The sequence below is a fragment of the Phalacrocorax aristotelis genome, chromosome 18, assembly GCF_949628215.1.
Source record: "Phalacrocorax aristotelis chromosome 18, bGulAri2.1, whole genome shotgun sequence".
Classification (NCBI taxonomy): domain Eukaryota; kingdom Metazoa; phylum Chordata; class Aves; order Suliformes; family Phalacrocoracidae; genus Phalacrocorax; species Phalacrocorax aristotelis.
This window is the reverse complement of record NC_134293.1, coordinates 3,993,016-4,018,029: the sequence shown is the minus strand read 5'-3', so window position 1 is coordinate 4,018,029 and position 25,014 is coordinate 3,993,016. Positions and strand designations below refer to the sequence as shown.

The following is a 25,014-nucleotide window of genomic DNA, read 5'->3' as shown; positions in this document are numbered from 1 at the left end:
TTATTTTAATTAAATATATGTGTTTCTCTATATTTGAATGAATGTGAACAGTCCTATTTTTAAGCAGATAGGGGACATGTGAGCATACAAATAATCTGTGTGTTTCAACAACGTCCATCCTCGCTTACGAAAGGAACCGGATCAAGTATTTTAGTTATAAGAAAACTTCACAGAGCGCGCACTGGCAAGTTCCCACCGATGACAAAAGAACAGGGACAGTGCAAACTTTAACCTATTTCGTTTAAAATGTATTTGGTCTGTCGAATGTCTGGCATCAAATTATAAACCAAGTTCTTCTCACCTCATAACTTCTTTAGTTGATTCTTTCTCCGTATCTTTTAATCCTATAGTGGTAAAGTGATTTAGCAAAAGCTGCATCTGTTTTCTCTTGTTACCTGATAACTTCTTAATGAGTACTAACAGCTTATGTGAGAGCAGGGTCATTAGCTCTAATGGATAGAGGGGACAGCTGATATGGCATGGGAAAGGTTAAAGATTACCAGAGAAGTTTTTGCAAATATACACATAGCACAAAGAAGTAAGTGCCGTAATGGTTTTGCACTGATAGTTCTGAGCTAATGGCCTCGGCCACATCTTTGTACACCTATTACTTCTCAGTTGTCCTGCAGTCACTGTCTCCTCTAACACGTAACGGTAATTCATTTTGCTAGATAAGCGTGTTAATCTTTTTCTAGAGATCTATAAATTTATACTTGGCACTTTGTCATCTGATTTCTCTAGTTATAATATTAAAGATATTTTCTAAAATAGGTCAGTTACAATTCTCAGCCTTTTAACTTGCATCGGTATTTAGCCGTATAGTACTTCTATACCGAGTTCTCTCTCCTGCTGTATAAACCACCAGTGCATTTTATACGATTTTAACTATTGGCCAGAAAACTGCCTTGTCAGTTTTTGTAAGGAAAGTGTCTGTTGAAATGCATTCTTGTGATGGCATTGGGTCTATTTTAGGTCTGTTCCTCAGATACCATTATCTGCTTTATGTTATGTTTTTCAGTCTTCCGAATTTGCCGCTGTTAAAATCTGTTTTATTCTCATGTGTTTTATCTGAGTATAAAAAGAAATAAGAAACAAAAGGCAGGATATTACTATAGACTTTAAACCCCAAAGACATTCCTATGATAAAGGCATGGCTCGATTTTAAGTGGTAGTATCTCCATTAGCATTAATGGGGTAAGTACATCAGCTGAGGCATCTCAGAGGTTAATCAGGCTTCCTGGCTGGATATTGCCATCAATACAGTGTGGCGCCTAATTCTGTTGGCCCTTCAGAGGTTTTCCTGACAACACACTAACAGACTTTGTGTAAGTCATTTCCTATGAATTATTAAAACAAACGTTTGGCTGCTAATTGATGAACACTAATGTGTTTTCTAATCACTGCAGTTTGAGATTTTAGCACTAAACAAAGCAGTTGCAATTGATTTGCGGCTGCTTCTCGGTTTCAGCCTGTGATCCATACAGTTTTTTTTCCTTTTCAATTTAGCAGGCAGCTTAGCTTGTCTTTTTAGTTAAGAATTGGCTTGTTATAGTGTCATTCCATTCTGATCTCTTTTGCTATTTCTTATTTATAACGCATAATAAATCTGCTCAATTCTTTATAAGCAAATAAGGCACAGTCCTTGATTCAAGGAGAAAGTATTTAAAGTCATAGCTTGACTGTGATTTTTTTTTTTTTAAACCTGTATCTCTCTTACTGCATGTACTCTCCCCCTTTCTCCAAACAAAATAACATAAATACAATCTTCAGCATCTTTTGATAATAAAAGCTGGTGCAATTAATATGTTTTTAAACCCACGTCTGGAAAACATGCAGGCTATGGAAAGTCCCATTATTATTTTTAATGGGATGTGTGTACTCTCTACAGGGTTATTCTTTCTGCTACCTTGGGAACGGCATTTTTAAGTCTGCTGGCTTTGAGTCCCATATTCAGTTTTAATGCTGCAAAAGGCATAATTGCTGAGAAACAAATGAATGTGTCTGTCATATCTATCAAAGGCCAAATTCCTTGTCTCTTGCACTTGTGCAGAAGACGTAACTATTTCAGCATGAACCATTAGGGGCTATAAGTATATCTCTGTGTAACGCTGCCCTCCACACACACCCATCTTGGCTTCGTCATTTAATTCTGCTAACTGTCCGTGCCCTGTACCTCTTGGAATAAGTAAATAACAAAATTAAAGAAAGAAAAAGCTGTAACATTTAGGCAACATTACAATATTTCTTTTTTTCAAGAATGTTGTGGAAGTATTTAATGCCAAAATAAAGGTGACTACTTCAAATCGGTAGGGTGCTAATTTTTTTTCCAAGGTATTTATGTACAGCCTTTTGCAGCTTATATATCACTCCCTGAAACATTTGTTTTGCGTGCTTCTGGTGTGGGCAATGTAGTTTTATTAATTGTGTTGAGAAGAAATTCAAGATAGAGCCACAAAACAGCCCTAAAGGTTATTTATATGTTCTCTTTCTTTTTACAGACGATAAAGACTGGACTTACAATGGTTGGGAAAGTAGTTACGCAGCTGACAGGGACGCTGCCTTCAGGAGCAACTGAAGAAGAAATTTTAGCTCATGCCAACATTCGTCGAAGTCCTCTGGTGCCTGGAATCATCACTATCATTGATACAGAGACAGTTGCAGAAGGACAGGTAATGCAGTTTGCACAAAACCAGAATGTGCATTAATTTTGATGAAAATCTCAGGAAAAATGTATTTTATACTTTTGAAAATGAAAAATAGATGAGAGTTTTGTTAGGTCAAAAACTTTTACAGACACACAGAGCTGTAATAAAGTCGTATTCGGGACTGAAATACAGCCAAAATATATATTGTCCTTAGAACATATTTATGTGACACTTTGACAACATCAAGTGTGAAGTGTCACATTTTGTCTCGCTAACACTTGTTCATAATTGACATTGATTTATGCTGATCAGTTGAAATGTATATGTAGTCTGATTATATTTATTAATATATAATGTGGCTGGAAAATGTGATTATCCGGAAATACGGTAAACTGTTGAATTCTAATTTAAGAAAGATGATGAGTGCGGTGTAAAAGCTTAGAATTTTACATAAATTTAAAAACTAAAACGTAATCAAGCGTGATGCTGTTTTGAGAGGCATATGTACTGTTCTGCTAATAACGTACAACCCAGTGCATCAGGCAAAATCATTTGTTGAAAAAGCTGTAGCGTTATTATGCAAACTTTAAAATGGTGTGTTGTCCCGTCTTTGGGACAGAGGAGGACATCCGTGTCTTTCTTTGTTTGCTTCTACCAATCATTTAATTTTTAAGTGTCTGGTCCTGGAATCACTGTTTATGCAGGACTCCGACAGACTTCACTCTTCTGTAACTATTTTGTAGATTTCTTTCCCTAATGTTCACATTTATTGAGTTAAAAAAAAAGGAAAAGAACAATTTATGTTTTCTTGTTTTCCCTGATCTTTACGACGCTTACTGCAGGTAAGTTAGTGAGGTGTTTATGGCAAATAAGTAGTCGAGTTGCTTTCTTTTCTTACCTGATAGGAAAATCATATGTTTTACTTGAAAACAAACAAATCAAACAAGAAAACAGTATGCAGTTTGAGCCGTGGTTGTTTCTGGGAGTTAGTTCAGAAGTACTTAGCCAACTGATGTTACATTGAAAGGGTTCATATAACATTAGAGGCATAAAAGGGAAAGAAAAAAAAAAAAGAGGAGAATTGAAAAAAGAATGTATATTACTTAAGATCTTACAGAGTCAGGTTTTAAAATAAGTCTGTTGACTGTTGGGGTTTGTTTTTGTTTCCTGGAAAATAAGGTCTTTTGGGTCTTTGTATACTGCCAGAAAAAAAGGGGGGGGGGGAGAAAAATTTTGCTTCATAAATTTCTCATGAAGCCTTGTTTAATGTGGTCATTATTTCTGATGCTCATTGTCTGTGCTTTGATTCTTCTGTATAGGCCTAGGGAAAAAAAATGATATATCTTAGGTTTTTAAGTCTTGTTATGTATGATTTAGAGGTTTTATGAACTTGTCCTCTGACCTTAACAATAGTAGGGAGCTCTCAAGCCTAAAGGGCGCTATGGAAAAGTAGTTGTAAAAACGATAACGCTTGCCTTGTCCAAATACTGCTGCTGTAACATAAATAAGCCATCAGTTCTAGTAAAATAATTTTTGTCTTGAATCTCTAGGGAAGGAGGCTCTAAGTTAGATATCCTAATTGTTTGTGTGTCATGCGTTCATATTTTTGTGATCTCACGTTTTAAAATGCTATTATATTAATCATTTCTTTTCAGCGCTGAGACTTACTTTCGGAATTAGCATTACATGCTTTTCCAGGAAAAATAAAAGAAACTTTCTTTTGCATTGTTAGATTTTCACGGTACAGAAGACTTTTTAGCAATCTTTTCTTACTGAAAGGCACATCTAGTGAAAAGAAAGTTGATTAAAAATAAATGCACTTTGTACGTGGTCTAAATAAAGACTGCCATTCAACGCTGCCCCGGTAAAGAACCTCCTAATGTAAGGGGTGTCATGTGTGCTCACAGTCCCCGCTGCGTTCTTGTCCGTCACCCCAGCTGCATTTCCATTGCCAGGTGGAAACCGAAGTTTTTGTGCACGCAGCCTGATTTGAATGTGGTAGATCCTGACTTTGGCAGTTGTGTGAGTTGACTTGTCCCCGGGAGCCTGGCAGGGATCCTGTGCTTGTGAGCTGGCAGAGGCAGGCAAGCCTGCAAGAAGTGACATGCTAGTTCAGATAGCACGTCTTTGTACTAGCTGGGTAGTCCTTGCTAGTTTTTATAGCGTAATTGATTGAAGCATCAGTTCAGGAAAGCGTTTTAGCAAGCCTGACCTTTAAACAGTGCGAGTAATGTGACTGAACTAAACGTGGTTGCTCATATACTTCAGCAGGAGCTCATGGTTAAGCATCATGCTGATTTGAGATCTGGATGACTGAGCTACGTTGGTGGTTCTTCGTTGTATTAATTTCTGAAATGATTTTACTCTTCTGTGGCAAACTGGTTTGCTGGTGGTAGTCACCCAAAGTACATTATTACCGATGCTTTGGTTGAAATAGAGAGTGAGAGAGCAGGCTGACTAATGCAGAGTGCAGCCTCACCTGTGCTCTAGGGAAAATATTTGCTGTACAGTGGTAGAGCAAATGCCTTGCATAGTTCAGTCTCGTTTTTTCTGATGCTGTGTGGCAGTGATTTTTCCAAAGTTGTTAGTTTATCATCGCAGTTTTCAGATTCCAGATGGGAAGTAAGAGGTTTGGGTGGGTTCAGAGAAACATGGCTTCCTCCTATGGTGAAGATGCCTCCGTTGGAGTATTTCGTTCCTGCTGGATGGGGTGCTGCTGGGTGGCTCTGCTCCTCACAAGCTAAACTGACTGGGAAACCGCAAGAATTAGTAATGCCTACTAAGCATTTTCTGGACTGAATTAACAGTTTGAAAGCCTTGCATAAAATACATCTTTAAGATAACGTATAGTAAAGAAGGCAAGAAATCTGTTTTAAAAGAGAAAGAAAATGGAAGAAAAAGGCAGTAAATCTAAGGCAAGTGTGTCCTTTTGAAGGAGAAGTAAGCACTTCTGTTAGTGAGGGAGCAGGGTTTTGATGGTTTTGGTTGTTTTGTTTAGTTTTTAAAATATAGATAAAGACTTGCAAAGTAATGATGCCTGTGCTTGCCCATTGACTTTGAGCATAGCAACACAGTTTTTAAAGATGGAGCGAGCTGCTCTGTGCGTGTGTATGAACATACAGATTTATCTGCCAGTAGGACGATTAAGGAACACGTTTTGGGCATAAGCCAGACGGACTAACTGGAGCTTTAAGACCACACCTTTAAGGTTTCACTGATTTTTTAATTATATCTGCCATTTCAAAGATATCCAATATAATGAATGCGAGACAGAACTCAATGCATTTCATGAAGTGCACTGTACTACCATGGCAGAGGTTGAAATGCTAGCTTACTGCTGAAAAATATACAGTTAAAGACCGAAGAAATCTCCTAATGTAATCTTGCAGGATTAAATCTGTAGGGAAAATATTTTTAATAAACCTTATGAATGTAGATATTGTAGTGAAACCTCATACCCAGCAGTTGCTTATATGATAGCTCCTACTTTCAAAATCGGTGGTAGTTTAAGCAAATTTGAATTATGAAGTAATTAAATAAATGCAAAGGAATGTAGAATTATTGAAGTTGGCTGTCATGATATATTTGTAAAGGGAGTAAAAATAATTATCGAGATGCCCAAGTAACTTTGTGGTAAACCAAAATATGTTAACAAGGTTGTGTGCTTGTTTAAACTTCCTTCTAATGAAGTGTTAGCAAACTTTTCAGTTAGATGTAATGACTATTTATTTGAATCCGTTAATTAGTTGAAATGGATAAAACGAAAGCTGCACAGATGTCCTCTTTTTCAGTAATTGGAATTAAATGTGTAAGACTTTAGTGGCTCGAGTTTTAAAGAAAAATTATTTTCTTTCGACCTTTGTTTCTGTATTCTTAATTAATTCATCAGCTAGGCCACCCACGTGTAGTCTGCAATAATGACCTTTCTCAAAAGTCGCCAGTTTTGCGACTGAATGTAAATCTGTTAAACATCTAACATTTAGTTGACAGAGAAATATGTGGTCATTTAAAAATGCAAAACTTGATTCTTAATGCATTTGATAGAGCAATGTGATGGATGAGATATCATTGTGTTGCTTTCACAGATCATCCAAAACACGTGAAAATATTTTAGGAAATATTTTAAAAATAACTTATAAAAATAAGATAACATGTTGATCTTTTTATGTTTTAAAATGTCATTGATGCTTTTTTCTGTTCCCTATTAACTTTTTATTGCATTAAAGAGGAATTTTCAGAAAAAAACCTGCAGACTACTGCAGTTTCAAAAGTTCATTTTCATTTGGTAAGGAGTTGATAACAATTGAACCAAATAAAGATGCTTATCAGGAGCAAGAATCGTTGTGAAACTTTGGTCTAAAGCAAAAAGAAGCTAAAAGAATAAAGCGTATTCCATAATAAAACTTTAACTACATACATAATTCCACTGGTCATTAACACCAATGCTTTTATTTATAAGAACAGCTTTCACAAAGGCTAATTTGATGTTCTAATGCTCATATATTTGGCATCAATTTTCTTCACTCTTTATATCTACGTGTATTACAGAAGAATTCTTTTTATATATAAATATAAAAAGAGCAACAGGATTCCCTCAGAGCATAATACTGTCTGCCTTACTTTTATTAAAGGAGATCTGTTTTTTGTCAAGAAGACATTTTTGTCTCAGATAAATGGTTCAGGCTGAGCACAAGGCTGTTTTGAGTTTGTGCTGGATTCTATTAAAAGGAGTGCAGTAGTTAATGCCACAGATTTATCACTTTTAGCCCTTTTCCACTGATGTTTGACCCCAGCTATAAGTTGGGGGAGGCTAATTGGGGGGGTGTGGGGGGGGAGGTTTTTGTGCATGCAAACTGGAGCGGACACTGCACTAACTTCAGCTGTTGAAATCAATTGAGATCTTGATAAGTATACATGCAAAGATCTCTATATAATATTCATATTTATAAATATTGCCAAACCTATTTGTTTTTATGATGATGGGATTATTCTTTCTTAATTTTATTAAGAGTTAGGACCTGCTTGATTAGATTTGGGTCCATTTTTATTTGTGTTACTTTCATGTTTTATTTAAAAACATGTCTCCACTGGGATAAGTGGTGTAATTTGCCTTTAAAGATTAAAATAATTGAAGTTGTAATTACTGGTGGCTTCTGTTCAGCAGTATGGAAAATACAACGAATGGAGAGAAATATGGCATAGGAGAAAAAAGCTTCGCCTATCTCTTGCCCTCAAAGAAAACGCTATTTTCTGATAGTAAATATAATGATCCCCTAGGTATTTTGTCTGTTTCTCTTCTACAGTAAGATAAAGAGGCCTTGATTCATTTTCGATCAACTACAGTGTTCTGCTGAACTTTAATAGGGCTGCCCTGAGAGAGCTGCAGCAGTGGCTCAGCACGTCCAGCTACGGACTCTCTTGGCTGGGCAGCTCTTTTGAAAATCGCGTCGCAGCCCCCTTGATAAGATACTGTTTGTGCATCAGCAATCGGCCGAGTGCGGATTTGCAAGGCCATCTTGGTAGGAGACCCTTAGCGCTTGTTTCCTGTCGGTTGTTGTTCTTTAAATAGTGGTTCTGTTTGGAGTGGTGGGGAGCTCTGCGAGGACGGTACTTGAGCATCCTTGTGAACCTCAGTGGCTATGCAATTATAAAAGTAATGCTAAGATTTATGAACCTTTTTCAGTGAGAGACTTTGTAAGGTCTTTTACTTTTTAATAGTAGAGTGGTTAGAGGCCACTACCTTGGAGAATGAAGCCTGTTTGGGATGAAAAAAATTGCAGCCTCGGGATTCCTGTGGGCTTTGTCTGCCCTGTGTGTCGGGAAGCTGAATGAGCTGCTTCCTTCGAGCTTTTTGACAGCACTTGCATGCGTTATTAGGCAATTTGTACCACTGTTTTGACTTCCAAGAAAAATTTCCAACTCTGCTCTTTTCAGTGGTAAGAAACCGTAAACTGGTCAAAAGAAACCAGTTGTACAGTGTCAGTGTTGATTTAACGTGCCATTTGTTAGCCTACGGACATCGTTCTCTCCAGCACCTTTTCAAATAGTTCCACTTCAGCCTTTGCAAGAAGTGGTTTCTAAAATTTGTGATGCCTGTGTGGCGAAGGCCTTGACTACTTCTTCATTACTGTAAAGCTCCGGTCTTCATCCTTGTCTGCACGAAATCTGTTCCATTTGATCTATCCAGATTTATATAAACCCTGTTGTACTGAGGCAGTTACATCCATGTAAAGATCTCTAATACAGAAAATAAAGTATTCCGCTATAAAGCACCTTGTGCGATATCAGCATAATTCTGTTTTCCTTAAGCTGTATACAATGCTGAAAATCATAGCATGATTTTAGAGCTCTGCAAGCTCCAAGCTGGCATGTGAACCAGGCTTTTGTTTTGTGGCAGGTTTGGATGGGGCATTTTCAAAGCGGCTCTGCTTTGGTTGATGGTGTAGTTAAGTCAACTGCTGTAATTCCTTTGATTTTTTTTTTTCCCTTCCTTTGTAGTGTTAAAATTGTAAAAAGTGATGTATGTTTTCCCCAGCTGCCCACTGCAAAAGTGCAGGGGAAGGACATGACAAATCTTGCAGTACAGCCTGAAGATTTAAATACAAGTTGGTAATTTAAAAAAAAAAAAAAGTACTTCCTTTCTTGTCTGTTCCACAAGGATTTATTTTTTCTGTTGATTTAGAAAAGATTAAAAACATTTTTTCAACCTTATCTTACCTTGCACAAGCAAGTGTGTTCCCATGTGCATGTGTCACAAGCATTTCCACTCTGTGGCCACGGTGGTAGGGAGTGACAGATGGTGGATGTCAAGAAAGGAGGTGGTGTGGCACCGCTACAGCCTGAGTTTCACATTCTCACTATCCAAGGATTTCCAAATTTTTGAGTAATGAAGGTGTTTTTGTGTTTAACTTTTACTTTTTTCTTCTTTTTTTTTTTTTTTTTTTAATTGGCTAATGCAGCAGACTAACATATTTTAGTTTGAGTCTGAAAGCTCTGCATGAGCCAGGCTTGGTGGCAGGGAAGGGTTTTCAGGGTCCACAAGGTCACAGTTGCTTCTCTTTCTTGACTGGATATAATGCCAATAAGTTCTTCTTCCTTGTATTTCTGTCACAGAAAATGGACTCGCATAACAGCCACAATAAGGTCTGGTTTGCTATATCTGAACATTAGCTTCTACGGTGAAAAATGAAGATTTGGAAAACTCGTTTTAGATTAAACACAAAGGTTGTTTTTCCAGGAAGATAATTTTAAGCAGTGATTGAAAAAAATCAGTTAAAAGTATGGAAACAGTTAGCATAGCATACAAATAATAGATTTGGGCTTTATTGTGTTCTCAAATTGGTATGTCTGAGGTGTTTCACAATTTTTAATGTTGTGAAATTTTTGCCTTGTATCGTATTTCCAGAGGAAAGATATTTAAAGGTCGTCTTAGCATTCAGGGTGTTCCTTGGCTGTTGAATAAGGATTTTATGTTGCAGGGATGATAACAATGGTGCATTTATCATTTGGGTTTTAGTTTTGGGGTTTTTGTTGTTGTTTTTTTTTTTTTTTTAAAAAAGCACATGCTGAATTAATCTAGTTCACAGTCTGCAGAAGATGCTGCATGTGAAATATGCTATATAACTGTTTTTTAGCAATGATTTAGATACTGTGGATACCTACACATTTCTAGATTAAATATTTTTGTTTAACAGACTAGATTTTAAAAAAAGTTCTGCTTTTGTAAAGCTGGTTTATGACATTAGATTATCATTGTCCTGTATCGTTTATTAGAGCAAAATGTTTAGGATAAGACCAAGTTACCTAAAAGTGGAAGCTGTGAAAAGATGATGTATAGGAGTTATTTAGTGAAGTTTATATAGGCTGAGAAAAGAACACTGTTTCTTTGAAAAGCTCTTAGGAAGATCTCCAGACCCTTTGGTTAGTGGTTCTGGAATAAGCACGAAATGCTGACAACGGAAAGCAAAACCATAATTGTGCTTATGTGACAGTGCCAAGTAATTTGAACATTTAAAGTAAGTCAGGCGCAGGCCTCTTCATCCATATTACGTGACTTCTTTAAACATTTAAAGATGATTTCTCTTTTTGAAGCATAAAAATATCTTCAAATTATTCTGATATCTGTTAGGAATAGGAAGTATTAAAAACCTTTCAGATTATTTTGGAAGCAGCAGACAAATTATTCTGATCTTGAAATGGGAAATTTTGCACTATCTTACTAAGAAGGTGGTTTTTGCTTACCACAGAAACCCTTTTATTAAGTCCTTTTCTGAGAGATCTTTCTCATTGTTTTACTTAATTTAGTCTTTAACATGATGTAACCGAGGAATAAAATACTTTTACAGCTCTTGCATATGTTTTGTCCACACATCTTTTCTCTTCTATAAATCTAGGAATACCTTTTCATGCAATTAGACGTGGGTAATACTGTGTCCTTTTGGAGGTCCTTCTGTATGACTTCACAGTCAGCTTTACTTTTGAGTGACCCGAGTAGTTTCATCAACTTCAAGTAGCCTTTTGTTTAAAAAACCAAAAGCTCATCCTTTGACCCTTTCTCCAGAAGATGTTGAGCAACACACCTCCGTCCAGATATTTTCTTTTCCGCTTAATTTGCCTCCATTGTGAAAACTCTCTCCTACCTTTTAGTTGCCTTCTTGTTCAATGACAGCATGACTTTTTAAGGGGTTTTGATGAATAGCCTTTGTCATACTGTTATTTAATGTCCATTGACGCAATTTCAAGATGGAGAAAATTCTTGGTAGCGGCGTATTTCGCAGTGCAGCTGCTTTCATACACGCTCCCAGCCCGTAGCATCTCTTCCGTCGTTTGGCAATCCAGATGCCTCGAGCCCACCACCGCTTACTAGGAGGATGCGAGCTGTAGTGGTCCTGCCTACGTAACTGGTGGAAAGCACACCCGCTTTCTTCGACTGGGTTTTTTGGTCTGTTTTCCCACTCGTTGCCATGTATACTTTGAATCCTCCCGAAGAAACCACTGATTTATGTAATGGTTAAATATCCCCTTTTCTTTGAAACACTCTATGCTACCTCTTCTTTTTCTTTCTTTTATGTGTTTTTTGTAATTGCTTGGAGAAAATCATGTGTTGTTTACAGTTGAACTGGGTACACTCTTCAGCGTAATTACACGGATCCTCCTTACGTTCGTCCGACTGCATGCTGCCGCAGAGTCTGGTGGAGTGAGAGCTCCTGCCTGCAGGAGACCTGAATGTGCAGGAGAGCTCCTGTCACAAATCTATCGGTAATAGGCCCTCTCGATCAGAGACGTAGAGAGGTCACAACCCTTGCTTCAGCCAGGAAGGCAATGGAAACCTTAAACATAGCTTCCTTAAACATAGCACTACATACAGACATCTTTTGTAATGTGCTTCTATGCAGCCATTAATACTTCATGTAGCAAAACACAGGAATATTTTTACATTTTGCCTTTTTTGAATAGGATAAATAAATAGGGAATCCAGGTATAAAGTGCATAACCCTTTGTAATTAAGAGTAGGTTATTTGAGCGTGTCTCGACTCTTTATCTGAAAAAATTACAGACGACTGTCTCTTGTTCACGTGCAGTTATATTTCTAATTCATACCACTGTGTATATGTTATAACACTATTCCTGTATCAATACGTTGGTGTTTTCTCTCAGGTGTATTTTTACTTCCTGACCTTCCTTTGCCTCTCTTCTTATCATGCAGGTACTTGTCAGTGAGGACTCTGATAGCGATGGCATTGTGGCCCACTTCCCTGCACATGAAAAGCCTATTTGCTGCATGGCTTTTAACCCTAGTGGTAAGTTATTTTACTCTTTTAATGTGATAGTTGTAAACAAGATGGAGATGGTAAAATATTGTAGGTACGTGTTCCATCACTTTGGAGGAATTGCAAATACCATTGTGATCCATGCAAATACCCGCTCACTGCTGCTGAGACTGTTGACCTGCTCTGTTGAGTGTCGAGTGTGTCATGCACTGGTTCGTCTGTCTTTTCTGGAAATTTCAAACTTAAGCAACTGTTACACAACGGTAAATGGGAGATGATTCAGTGTACCACTTCGAATGTGGCAGAAGTACTAAGGAACTATTTTCTGTTGAGTGTCCTGCCAGCCAGGATCCAGTTGTTCTGATACGAAGGTATCCGGAGGATCAGTACATGAATTAAACTGTACTTCTCCATAAATATGAAAATAAATTCAATCATTTCACTGGCACTTTTTTTTAAAGTAACTTACACTGCCATTAAGTGTTTTGATGAAGAGTTTGTGATCCTACCCTCTCTCCTGAGTGAAATCAACTATAACCAGAGAATCATTTTAAGAAACTCCTCAAAAGTACCTATTCCTCTTCTCCCTCTTTAAAATGAACAATACTGTGGGCGGCAGAGATAGCTACAAATCTTGTCTGTTAATAAATCTTATTAATTTGACAATTAACATGTTTACTACTCTTATCTATAGACAGAAAAAAGGGGGCTGGTTGATGGCAGTAGTAGTCAGGGAAATCAACAGCTTCCACATGCCTAAATTAACAGTTTCTAAAATGTAGCAAATGCCATGAAGATCTCGAGGATGAAGTCACATTTCAAAGGATAAAACTAAACGTCCCTTATGTTTTCACTTCTCCTGACCAGTTGCTTTCATTCTGACATACCGTCTGTTATGTCAGAACTCTTTAATAGCGGTGAGCAGTTCACAGCATTTTCACTGTGAGGTTTTGACATAAAAAAGAGTCTTCTAATGTAGCTGAATTTCTTCTGATACTTCAGAGAGTTTTTTGTGGAACTCTATGTGTTTAACTGAGAAGCAACTATGCCAATTCCAAAACAGTAATATTTTTGCTTTTTACTCTGGTAGAAAGAAAATGCCGAGAGTTGAGCAATGCTAATTAAGTGAAATGAATACAGCTGCTTAAATTAGAATGCTTTAAAGATATTAAATGCCTCCTTAAGACAATTTTTATGATTGTATAAATTTAAGAGAAACAGAATGTTTATGCAAAAGCAAATTAACTTGTTATTTTTTAAATTGAAGGATATATTTGCATATTATTGGATTACTTGTATTATAATCAAGTTCTTTTGGTTTGCTCAGGTACTAAAATTACAGTCCTTTGTATATGATATAGCAGGCTGTTACCTTAGATCTAATGCTGCAATAAGATACTTAACGACAAAACGCCTATTCTAGTTGGTGTTATTTCTGACTGATTGCAAATTATGTATATTTTGAGATGTTTGCAGGAGGGATGAATCACAGCAAGGTATTGAATCATACCACATGTTCTGGGTACAGAGCAATATTAAAACAGTTGAAAACTGTTACCTCAGCTGCCTACAGTATGAAAGCAGTACTTAGCACAGGAGTCTGTATTCTTTATTTAACATCAGAAGGCAGAATTTCGTTTGAAGCCAGTGTTGTAAGTAACATCATCTTAATCCATTACATAGTGGTATATTGCCAATCAATCTGATCTCATTACAAAGCAGAACAAGAGGTGGCTTTTGATACTGCCTTCGTCTGTTGGCTGGCTGTAGTGAAAAACCACTTTTACTCATCATTTCAAGCAGTGTCTGTGATGCTGCACTAGAACATAGCAACTACAAACTTTTGCTGTAAAGGCAAGCAGGGAGCACTGCTCTGTTTTATTCTCAAAGGCTGATCAGATAGCTTCATTTCATCATGTCTCACCCCAAGGTGCCGTGAGCTCCACAGGTATTCAGGTCTCCAAAAGCTTACAGAATTGTGTTTGAAAAAAATCTAAAACAAAGCCACCGCTGGTGCTGGAAGCCACTGAAGGTTGTCATCTGCAGGGTATATCCATATCTGAAGGATATGGAAGATGGATATATATGATTTTTGTGTAGTAAACCAAGAACAGCGCCACAGCCACTTGAAGCTGTATTTTAAAGGGATCCATTGCCAGTAAGATACTTTTTTTTGGGGGGGGGGAGGGGTGGGTTCTGCTGTTAATGTTTTCATGCTGAGCAAGGAGCTTGCTAGGGATAAGCTAATTGTGATAAAACAGCAGAACAGAATTTGCGGGTGTCATTGTGAGAATAGCTCCTGGGAAGGGGTAACATACTGCTTCATTGTAGGATTATCAGAAAACAATCCAATGGGAAGGAAAGAGATTCACTAATGCCAGTAAATGTCAGTAGTACTTTTCCCTAATCTTTCTTTTTGAAACCAAGAAGAAATCCTTTACTGCACTTAGAGTGTCCAAGACATACTGAGTTATTATGGGCCTGATTGAAAGTCTGTCGCAAACAATGGCAGGACTCTTGCTCATGGGGAGGGTGTCTCTTTTTTTGTTGGGTTTTTGTTTTGATTTGCTTTGACTTGTTTTTGAGGTTTTGGGGGTTCTTTTTTCCTCTCAGCAAGGTAAATAATCTCTGTTTGAGTTCTAAGCTGGGTTAGTTGGCAAGGAGAGCTTGCTGTACGCGCAGCCTTTTACATTGCAAGGCAAAATCATGAAAGAACAAACAGGGACGTCTCCACGTAGCATTTCATTGTGCTGTGTAGACATTTCTGTAGCGACTTTTGCTGGCATTAGATCTACCTTTTGTTTCAATTCAAGGAAAATCTGTTGAATTTTTTTCTTTTCCGTTTTTGAGGTATTCGAAGAAAGAAGAAACTTGGCATACAGTTAGCTTTTTTGTATTAGATGTATGGCAACTCTGAAAATCTGGTTGAATAATAAAATAACAAAATCAAAATATAATTTCTGAGCACACTTAGGGGGCACCCTAAGTTGGTTTGGTTTTTTTTCTTTTTTTAATGCTGCCTAGCATGTCCCTGTATATAGCTCTTCCAGAGCCTTATGTTAATAAAAGCTTGCTTCTGAGTCAGTTGATTTTAAGTAGTCTGTAAAAGTTTCAGTCTAAGACATACAGCAAATCATGTTTAATGTTAGAAAGAAAGGAAAAAAAAAAAACCATAAAAGAGAAAAACTGCAGTTCCTGGTAGTTTAGGTTTTCTCTGTGTTTTTTCCTGTGTGCATCGAATTTTAGTTTTCAAAAAGAATTGTGATGGTTTACTATGGGGAGTGGGTTGCTGGGGTTTTTTCGGGGGGGAGAGGAAGGGCTGTGTTTGTACTATAGCTGAAAACTTGTGGCCAGGCATCTCATCACAAACCCCCTTAGCCCTATAGAATTTCTAGAAGCCGGGTCCCTGCATATATTGTTATTGCCTCTCTGCTTCACATTTTTCATTTTAATAGGTAAGATACGTAGTAGTTCAATAAAAGTGAAAAAGAACTGGTACTCCTTTGCCATTTGTTGCTGATTGAATCTTTGGGAAACAGACACGAAATGCTAACTTGGTCCTTATTCTAGTGGGAAAACCAAAAATTACGATATGAGCCTCCATAATCCATTCTCTGTGCCAGTTGTGTCGTCAGCTTTGGTGACAGTGTTTCTTCTGGCCGCTGGGCACGCTTCCTACATACCGTTCTTGTCCTGGTTTGGGAAGTGTGCTTAATAAATTTGATTACAAGTTTCAAGTTCAGGTGACTTGGCCCTGTTACTTGTTTTAAATGCTAGAATATGAGTATTTCCTGTATCCTTTTCTTCCATAGAAAATGGACAGAGTTTTTGTATACATTCTATTGTATGTCAAAATAATGATTTATTTATCTACTGCTATGTGTGCCAGTGACTTTTGTGACTTACGTGAAGGTAAGGTCCCTCTCCTGAAGCACTCTTGTTTGGATTCTTAGACATCCATCCGATATTGGATAAATTAAATAAATGTCATAATTTAGCATTGCCAACTGCCGTGGAAGAGATGCTGTATATTAACAGGGAAAAGGGATCTGATTTTTGCCATATATTTGCTTAATAAGTAGTGCGTACACATGGTATTTATTTCTTACCACAACCCCTTCCCGTGAAGTGGCGCTTGCACCACAGTGTGTGGCGAGGATGCTGGCATGTAAGAGGAAGGAGCTGTGGGGCCTCGCTGCAGGTGATGACCAGAGATGGGCTCCTGCCAGCAGAGTAATTCATGGCAGCTTGGAAATGGCCAACAAAGTGGATGAATTTTGCAGGGAGCTGCGGCTGATAGACCCTAGGCTGGGCGCTGCAGACACGCCGAGTCTGCTGAACGGCAATCGCCGCGTGTCTTTTGATTATAGCACTGCTTTGCAGTTGATTGGGCAAATAACAATATTTCCTCACCTGATCGAGAAGGATCCACGACTAAGAAGAAAGCCCCATCTCGTAGGCATACACAAAGCCATTGCAAGGGAAATGAGCTGCGTTCTGAGAATGTTTCGTTCGTTTTTGAACACCCATCGGATCGTCTGGGCAGAGCAGCTGCTGCAGACGGAGTTAAGAGCACCACGTCCACTCTCATTTCTGAACAAAGGAAGGCAGCTTCCAACTTTTAGGAAGACTTTAAGCCTTTTATTAAAACCTTCCAAGATGAGAATAAATAATACAGGGAAGTGAAGTGATATTAATAGACCGGGGACTTTATTAATGTACCTCTGGCATGTATATTGATGTAGTGGAAACAAGAGGCTTATACGTACAAAGAGACTCTAAGAACAGTTACTTTAATTCACTTATTAAATGAAAATCACATCAAGCTTTTGTGTGGATGCTTTTACTTAGTATTAACATTGGCTCGATTTATTTTAGCTTGAATATTCAGTTTTGAATTAATTGAAGGCCAACTAACTGTGGACAGAGTATCCAGACAAAAATCTAGTGCTGTTTACTAATTCATATTAGGTAACTTAGATTAATTTTTCAGACTGCATCTGTGTAGATACACTTCCAAACCCACGCATCTTATTTTTCCTGGTTTTATATACATAAAAATATAATATATATATTTTAAAATATATTTTTTTAAATTTCATTTTTTTAAAGAAAATATTGATACCTTTAGATTGGCCCCTGTCTTTATGGGATTGCAGCCAATACACCTTGGCCACACAGAAATAATCTGGCATGTTGTTAGCGGAACTGAGTTGCAGATAATGTCACCTGCATGACTTCTTTTTTTTGATGAACATACATTCTCTGTTCCTGTGGTTTACAGGGCAACATGGCCTTCCACCATTTCTTGGAATGGTGATTTGGCCTTTTCCATGCTATAAATGCAAGATATTTAGAAATGTCAGTTATGTACAACCAGTAACAATTGTACATCCGGTAACAATTTTCTGCTATGTAACGTAAAGCAGCCGTATTGACACTAAGGTCTGTATTTATTATGGTTGAATTTTTCCCATAATTAAAATGTAGCGAGGGTAAAAAAATTTTGGTAGCTATTTTCTTGGTTATTAAGATGTTCTTCTGTCAATGCAACGTTATGCAAGAATTTGTCATTAGGAGGCTTTAAATTTTTAGGTATGTAGAATATTTTAATATATATTCACATCCATTTTTATATCTATTTATATAATTAAAACCCCACATATAAACCGTTTGCAGAATGTCATAGTCGTCATAGTATTACAGAAGAACGCTGTCTGCCACATAATGTAAATCGACAAGAGCTTCTTATGTAAACTCTGGATGAAGGTGCCCTGGACTAAATTTTGGAAGTTCACGAAAGGAAGGAATACACCATAGGGGGTTACTTAAATTAAGATGTTTACAGAAAAGCCTCCAAGCTTTTAACGTGTCGATGATAGCCTGCCAGGAATTGTAAGTGTACGCAGGGTCTGAAATGGGGAGAGGAAATGGGGAGAGGGAAGGGCAAGGATTAAATGTTACCAATTAGAATCAGTTGCTCAATGGTAAACTGGATTAGTCTAAACTAGAGAGTGTCTAGACTGGAGACTGAAGGAACCATGCAAACATCCTTGTTTTTCATTATGTTGTATTAGACGCTGTGATTTAGAAAGGAGGAAAAAACCTCACCAATTCTGATGTCAGCCGTAGTCCATTAAAACTAATTCACTTTGTTCCCTCTTCCATCGTAGACGTAGAGATGATTACTAGTCGCTGTTGTTAAAGTCAATAAATACACTGGGCTGCATAGACCTCTGGCATGATCCGTTATGGAAATTTCTGTATATGGCTTCATTCAAATGTTTTGGTTTATTGCTGTTCCGTTTAATATTGGTCTGAAGTATTCACTGTTTTTCTTTCATGTAAGGTCTTGGGACTTGAGCAAAGTTGTGGATGCAAATATCCAGCACCGAGATGGTACTGAGAATTAAGACTTCAGTGTGATTTGGGAGGCATTAAGTCTGCTTCCTCTCTTTGGTTTTTTGTTCGCTCATTTTTTAAGACATTTCGATATTAAGCTGTAACGGTGTATGTTATTTGGAAGTTGCGTTTCCACATGTTTAAAAGAAATGTTTATTGATTTTTATATTTTCATTCTTAAAAAGAAGATATGCCCCCCATGCAGAAAGGAAACAAAATGTTTGGTTTTGGAGGGCTGTGAGGTGGTTTTTCTTATCTTTCCACATGTCAAACCTGAAAACTGAAAAGGGGAGGATCATTACCTGTTTAAAAAATACACCAGTGTGCCTTCCCCCCCCCCGCCCCCCCCCCAAAAAAAAAATTACCTGTATTTCCCTCCATACTCAAGGAATATATTCCCAAATAAATTGGAAAGTCTGGTTTTCTTACTGTCCTAATTTTTAATCATGTGATTCTTTATTTTAATCTACAATTTTAAAAGTATGTGACCTCTTTTTCCCTTTTCTAATAGATTTATTTCAAGTATGTTCAGCTTCCTGATTCTCTACTTAATTAGGATTTGTAATGCTGTGCATTCTGGAAAAGTATTTTCATTGATTGTTATAAAGACAGATTAAAGAAATCATACTTTCATTTTTATATATGAGTAAGTTTTGGGAAGTCTGTAGAATAGCATAAGCTTCATGTTTCACTCCTCTCTATCTAGTTCTTTTGTGTGATTTTTGTAACACACAGTTTCTAAAACATTAATCATCTGGTCACTGAACATATTTAAATGAGCTCTGGACTGACACACGTACAAACACGTATTATACATACACAAAAAAATTTCTGTTCCTCGTGTGTGTGAGGAAGATTATCGAAAAAATATACAAATGCTCTCCATTGCTAGTACGTGTTCTAATGAGAAACCACCAGCAAATAGTTAGCCATTGTTTGCAGGCTGCATCTCAAAGGAAAAGTTAAAAATACAGTAAAATTTACATGACAGAATAACACTGCAAAATGAACTCAAAAGAAAATACTGCTTGGCTGACTAGCTGGCATGCAAGCTGTGGTGTATGGCTTCTATTCATAGAAGTGAAATTAAAGGATGCAGTTAAACACAGTTGTGAAACGTCCAGTCCAACAGCTGCATTTAGTTTGTTTTTCAATTTCTCATTGCCTTTCTTGTTTATTAGCTGTGACTCTGAGGTCAGAATTAAAACAAATATTTTAATGGCAGCATTTATGATGTTGGCAGGGAGCGCTACGGCTTAGTCCCGCGAGTTGGACGAGGCTCGATATGGGTGGTGTGAGGTAGTCCCTTCAGACTTGAAGCGGAGTCACGATCGGTGAGACTTTTCAAAGTATGATGTCGGTAAATCGCACAGCTGATAAGCATCCTGGCATCTGCCTTTTAGTTCTTTGAGCAAACTGGACATGCTTAAAGGATCTGAGTTTTAGGAGGCCAGAAGGGAGGATCCTTGTGTAGATTTTTAGCATGTTAAAAACTAACAGAATTCCTCTCTTCATTCTGACGGATCTAAGGTATAAAGGCCTTTATGAACTGTGATAATTAAAACCAACTTGTGTGTAAATTACACACATCTATTCATCCTATAGAAATTGTTACACGTGCTTTTAAGAGTAATTTTAGAGTCTACGGGGCTGTAGTTTTATTTTAGCAAATTGTCTTTACTTCACCACATTTAAAAGCAAATTATAGATGTTTTATTTGTGCTAAAGCTGAATATTAGTTGCTAAACACGTTGCTGTCCACACTTGTGCAAGTTCTGTACAGCCATAGATAATACAGTAAAAATAGAATCCATAAGGAAGGAAATAAGATCAGTGTTTCAGAAATCAGTTCCAGACAGATAGGTTTTTACCTTATATTTACCATTCCTCATAGCCAAATTTCATGATAAACTGTAAGTTTCCCCTCCACCCTCTAGGAAAACAGAAAATTTTATAGACACGCCAGGCTTAATTAAGTTTTATAAAAAGTGAAGCCAAAAGTCTCTCTTTTTTTTTTTTTATTTTAACTTTTTATTTAAATGTGGAATGTGTGATTTTTTTAATATGTAGATGTTTCTTACTAATATTTCAAAGAGGGTAAAGAGTAAATTCTTTGGATTTTGAAAGTTACGTAGATGGAGGGTTTAATACAGATTACACGGTGATAGAAGTTACAGAATTTCTTTCCACCTTCCTCCCAGTACTGAGGCTGTAAATGATGCTGGGCTGTTAAATGTGACGGGAAACAGTTGGTTCAGCCTTTGAATCTAGACCAGCTGCTCATCTTGCTACAGCAACTGTTATCAACAGGCCTGGAAATAACCGACCCCCCTGTGTTTTAATTCTGATTGTACCTTTATTATTTTTTAAGGCAAAAATACATTGCCTACAGTAGTATCTTTTGTCTGCAAAATGTGGCTCGTGTGGGACAGAATTTTTGAGAAGATTAGCTGAAAAAGGAACTTCTCAGTATTTGGAGTCAGTGTTGTAGCTGACACACGGATTCTGTTTATTTGGTATGGTTTAGGGTCATAAAATTGGGATTTTCTAGGATTTATAGAAATATGAAGCACAAAGATGAATATTCTTTTTTAGGTTAACTTGAGTTATTGATTGGACTAGATTTGACACCACAACTAAATGTGCGTTTTACCCAAAGGCTGCCTTTTCCTAGAGGTACTGAAAGAGAAAAGGAAGTTGAATTGTGTATCAAGGCTTAACTAATAAATCGCAATTTTTACTTTCCATGTTTGAGGTTTAAATTCTAATAAAACCAGTAAGGTTATTGATATGATTAAGTTTTTAAATGGAAATAATGTAGTTTGTGTGTTTGTAAAGCTTTTGTTTGCTGCCTAAGGAAGTGCCTTCTAGTTACGGATATTTTTGTCACTGATACCTAGATGTTCTCCACGCTAAAGTTTTTAGCTAAAAAATTTGTGATCAAACTTAGCTGGTTTCTTTTCTTTTCATGTCTAGGAGAATGTTTTATAATCAATTGTAGGGGTTCCAATTAAAAACAAAATTTACTGTATGTCAAAATTATTGATCGTTGCACAGGTTAATCGTGTTTTGGGTAGGCCTTTTGTATGATATATGGATGATAGCTGTGGTTTACAGGTTAAATTTTAGATGGTTGGTGACAGTTTTAATGAACGCTTTAAAGTCATATTCATTTTATTGTCTCTAACATAATTTCATTCTGTGCAATTCACTAGTTAATGGATAGTCTGTTCATTTATCTAGTGCATGGGTCAATAAGTTTCCTTCTCCTCTCCCTGTAAAGGGGAGGAAGGGCCAGATCCTCTCTTGCTTGCAGAAGACGGTATGTTTTAGATCGTTTGCTCTCCCTGCCATGCACGTTGTGGGATCACAGTTCTAACAGCAGTCCCACAAATGAAGGGTGCTGCAGGAATGCACGCAGGCGGCGGGTGCTGTTTGTGCTGTATGTGTATGTGCTGCCTTCCCTCCCAGCCAGCGTTGCCTTGCTGCTTTTTGCTTCTTTTTGCTTCTTTTTGCTTCTTTTTGCTGCTTTTTGCTGCTTTTTGCTGCTTTTTGCTGCTTTTTGCTGCTTTTTTTTTTTAACAATACCAGCTTCATAAGGCAGAAGGGAAGTTACAGCCTACTTGTATTTTACGCTGGGCTGTGCTTTGGCATATGCTGCAGAAGGAGAAATTAATATGAAAATTTGGTAGAAAATGCCATTTGTTGCCTGGTGCGGTTAATGTGTACGTTTTAGTGGCATAATTTGTCTCAGTCAGGATTGTGGTGGAGTCAGTGGCGGAAAGGCAAGAAGAGAATGTGCTGTATAAAACTGCGAAATCTCCACGCCTTCTGGCTGCTGGATTGATGCAGCAGTTCTGTAAGTGGGTGTTAGGGTGAATAACCTCGGTGTCTGAAGTAAAATCCCCCACCTCCAGTTGAACTCTGGTAACATTTTTCCAGGCAGCATGCTGTGTTTCTGCCAGGTTGCTGAGATCCTTACTTCTCAGCCCTTATAGAAATTTGAGACAGCTAATTTTTGTTCTTAAAGCTGGCATCGTTCCTTACGTACATTTAGAGGGATGCCAGCTATCCACTGTGGTGACTGATCACATGGCTATATTTCCTTTGATTTATGTATTCTTCTGTGCCATTGAATTGGGATAGCCTTACACAAGGAAAGAACGACTTCTGGCTTATCCTGAGAAGCGGAACTGGGCTATCCTTTGCTGACGATAAAGTGTATAAATCAGACCTTCACAGGACTAACATACTTATCTGTTGTTTTTAACCTTTGCGCAGAAGGGTACTTTGCAAGCTTCATACTGATTACTGTAATGGTCTTTGGTCTTAAGGATGCATATGTGTGAATAAGTGAAATGTGAAAACATATACGTGTGTCATTTTCACAATTTATAGGTAAAGCAAGGCAGAGGGAAATTGGCTCTAAATTCTAGATATGTCCACTAAATCTGAGAGTCTCGATATTCAAATATCGAGTTTGATTTGGGAAGGTGCTAGGATATCTATTACTGTTCTGTCCATCTTTGATGCGAACTGCAGTACTCTTCTTCCTCTGTAGTTCCACTTTCACGGAAGCCGCAAGCTGTGCCGACGAATGCAGTGAATGATTTCAGAGGTTAGGCTGAGCTACTGAGACAGGCAGAATGGGAAATTGTGCTTAGGTCTGAACGCCGCCTTCGCCTGTGATGACTGGTGAAATCTGAACAGGTCATAGCCTGTTCCATAGGGGCTTTCTAAGGTCTGTCCTGCCAGGGTTTTCAGAGGAGGTAGTCCAGGCGCTACAGGCACGGTGGTTATAGCAGGCTGCTGTTGAGTTGCATGTGCCATCTCCCCTCTCTCGTATGGTGCATTTGGCACAGCCTTTGACATGAATTCCTTCAAAAAGTCATAGTTGCATAGTAACTGTAATAGTACAAGCCAGTAACTTATTACTTGACTGCAGGGACCTCCCAGTTTCAGATTTTCGCTTTTGCTGTTGATCTGGGACTAGCCCACTTGGACTTGCCTGTAGCATTGGACACCGCTGATGAGCAGCGGAGCTTTCATTTCTTTGCTTTTGTTACTCGTTGCTGGGAGCATACATGTAAATGTGTCTATGACTGGTATTTGTTTTGGGAATCTGGTTAAAAGTAGAAGCTTGCGCATCAATTTGAGCTTTGTTTAATTCTTAATCATTCATTACTATTACTCTAAGGTTTGTGCCTTGTTTCTCAGTTAGGCTGGGGAGGGAAGGCTTCATTGCCAAGAACTATATCTACAAAAAATCCAGTAGGTGGCTGTGGGTAGCCAGGAAAGATGAGAATTATCCTGTATTTGAATTTTTCTAGAGGTTGCGCTTCAACTGCCAATTTGTTAAGGCAAGTAACTAGACTTAACAGCCTCTGAAAAGGACATTTTGTTACAAGCTTAGTGGTGGTCTTAGATGTATTCATAGAGGTGTTTGCCAGCTACAGGATTCCGTCATTGCTTCTTACCATTTGAAAGGGAGTAAAAGATGCAGTATTTTTCTGTACAAGCCCTTAAAAACAAACTGGAAATACTATAATTAAGTAAAATGTTACTGTAGCTGCAGCTACATACACCTTCAGTTTGGCAGTAGCACCAACTTTTAAATTGGTGGGATGGGGGCGATACATTCTACTGTACATAAGTAATATGTATTACAGACATATGTCACGCAGAAAAGCGTAAATTCGTACAGCTACCTCGCAAGTTCAGAAGGGGATGTGTTCTTGGACCGAGATAGCTCCTGCATAAGACAGGAAAGATACAAGATGTGAGACTTGATGCTTGCGGAGTTAAGAGCAAGGTGGTCAGAAAGATTCCAGAGAGGTTTAGAGAGGAAGAAAGGAGTTCTCAGTGAACAAGAAGTGCAGACTTTTCAAGCTGTGGTAGTTGACTGAATGAATAGTGGCATAATTCCAGCAGCATGAGAGAGGGGCTAGGAAAGAAGTTTGCAAACAGTATAGAAAACAAAGAGCAGAAATCAAAGCTCTGGGTACAATTTCAAACCCGTTGCTTAGAAGAGGACAGGTTAAAAAGAAGGGTGGGTTGAAAATGAACTGTAAGAACTTCAAACTTGTAACGTTAGGGACTGAAAGCTAATCGTAGGAAAGCTGAAGGACTGAGAAGCTGGTGCTCCCTCAAGGTCACGCAGTAACTGGGTGCCAGAGAAGAATATTACACAGAATCCC

The 25,014-nt window shown here is 37.8% G+C and overlaps 1 protein-coding gene across 11 annotated transcripts in view; it reads left to right on the top strand.

Moving 5' to 3' along the window:
• BCAS3 (BCAS3 microtubule associated cell migration factor) overlaps positions 1 to 25,014 on the top strand; it is a 370,473-nt gene that overhangs the window by 75,104 nt on the left and 270,355 nt on the right. For all 11 annotated transcript variants that reach the window (XM_075113182.1, XM_075113180.1, XM_075113185.1 and 8 more), the window contains 2 exons: positions 2,499 to 2,669; positions 12,352 to 12,445. In XM_075113182.1, the coding sequence (XP_074969283.1) occupies positions 2,499 to 2,669; positions 12,352 to 12,445 (265 nt within the window). The remainder of the gene's footprint in view (positions 1 to 2,498; positions 2,670 to 12,351; positions 12,446 to 25,014) is intronic.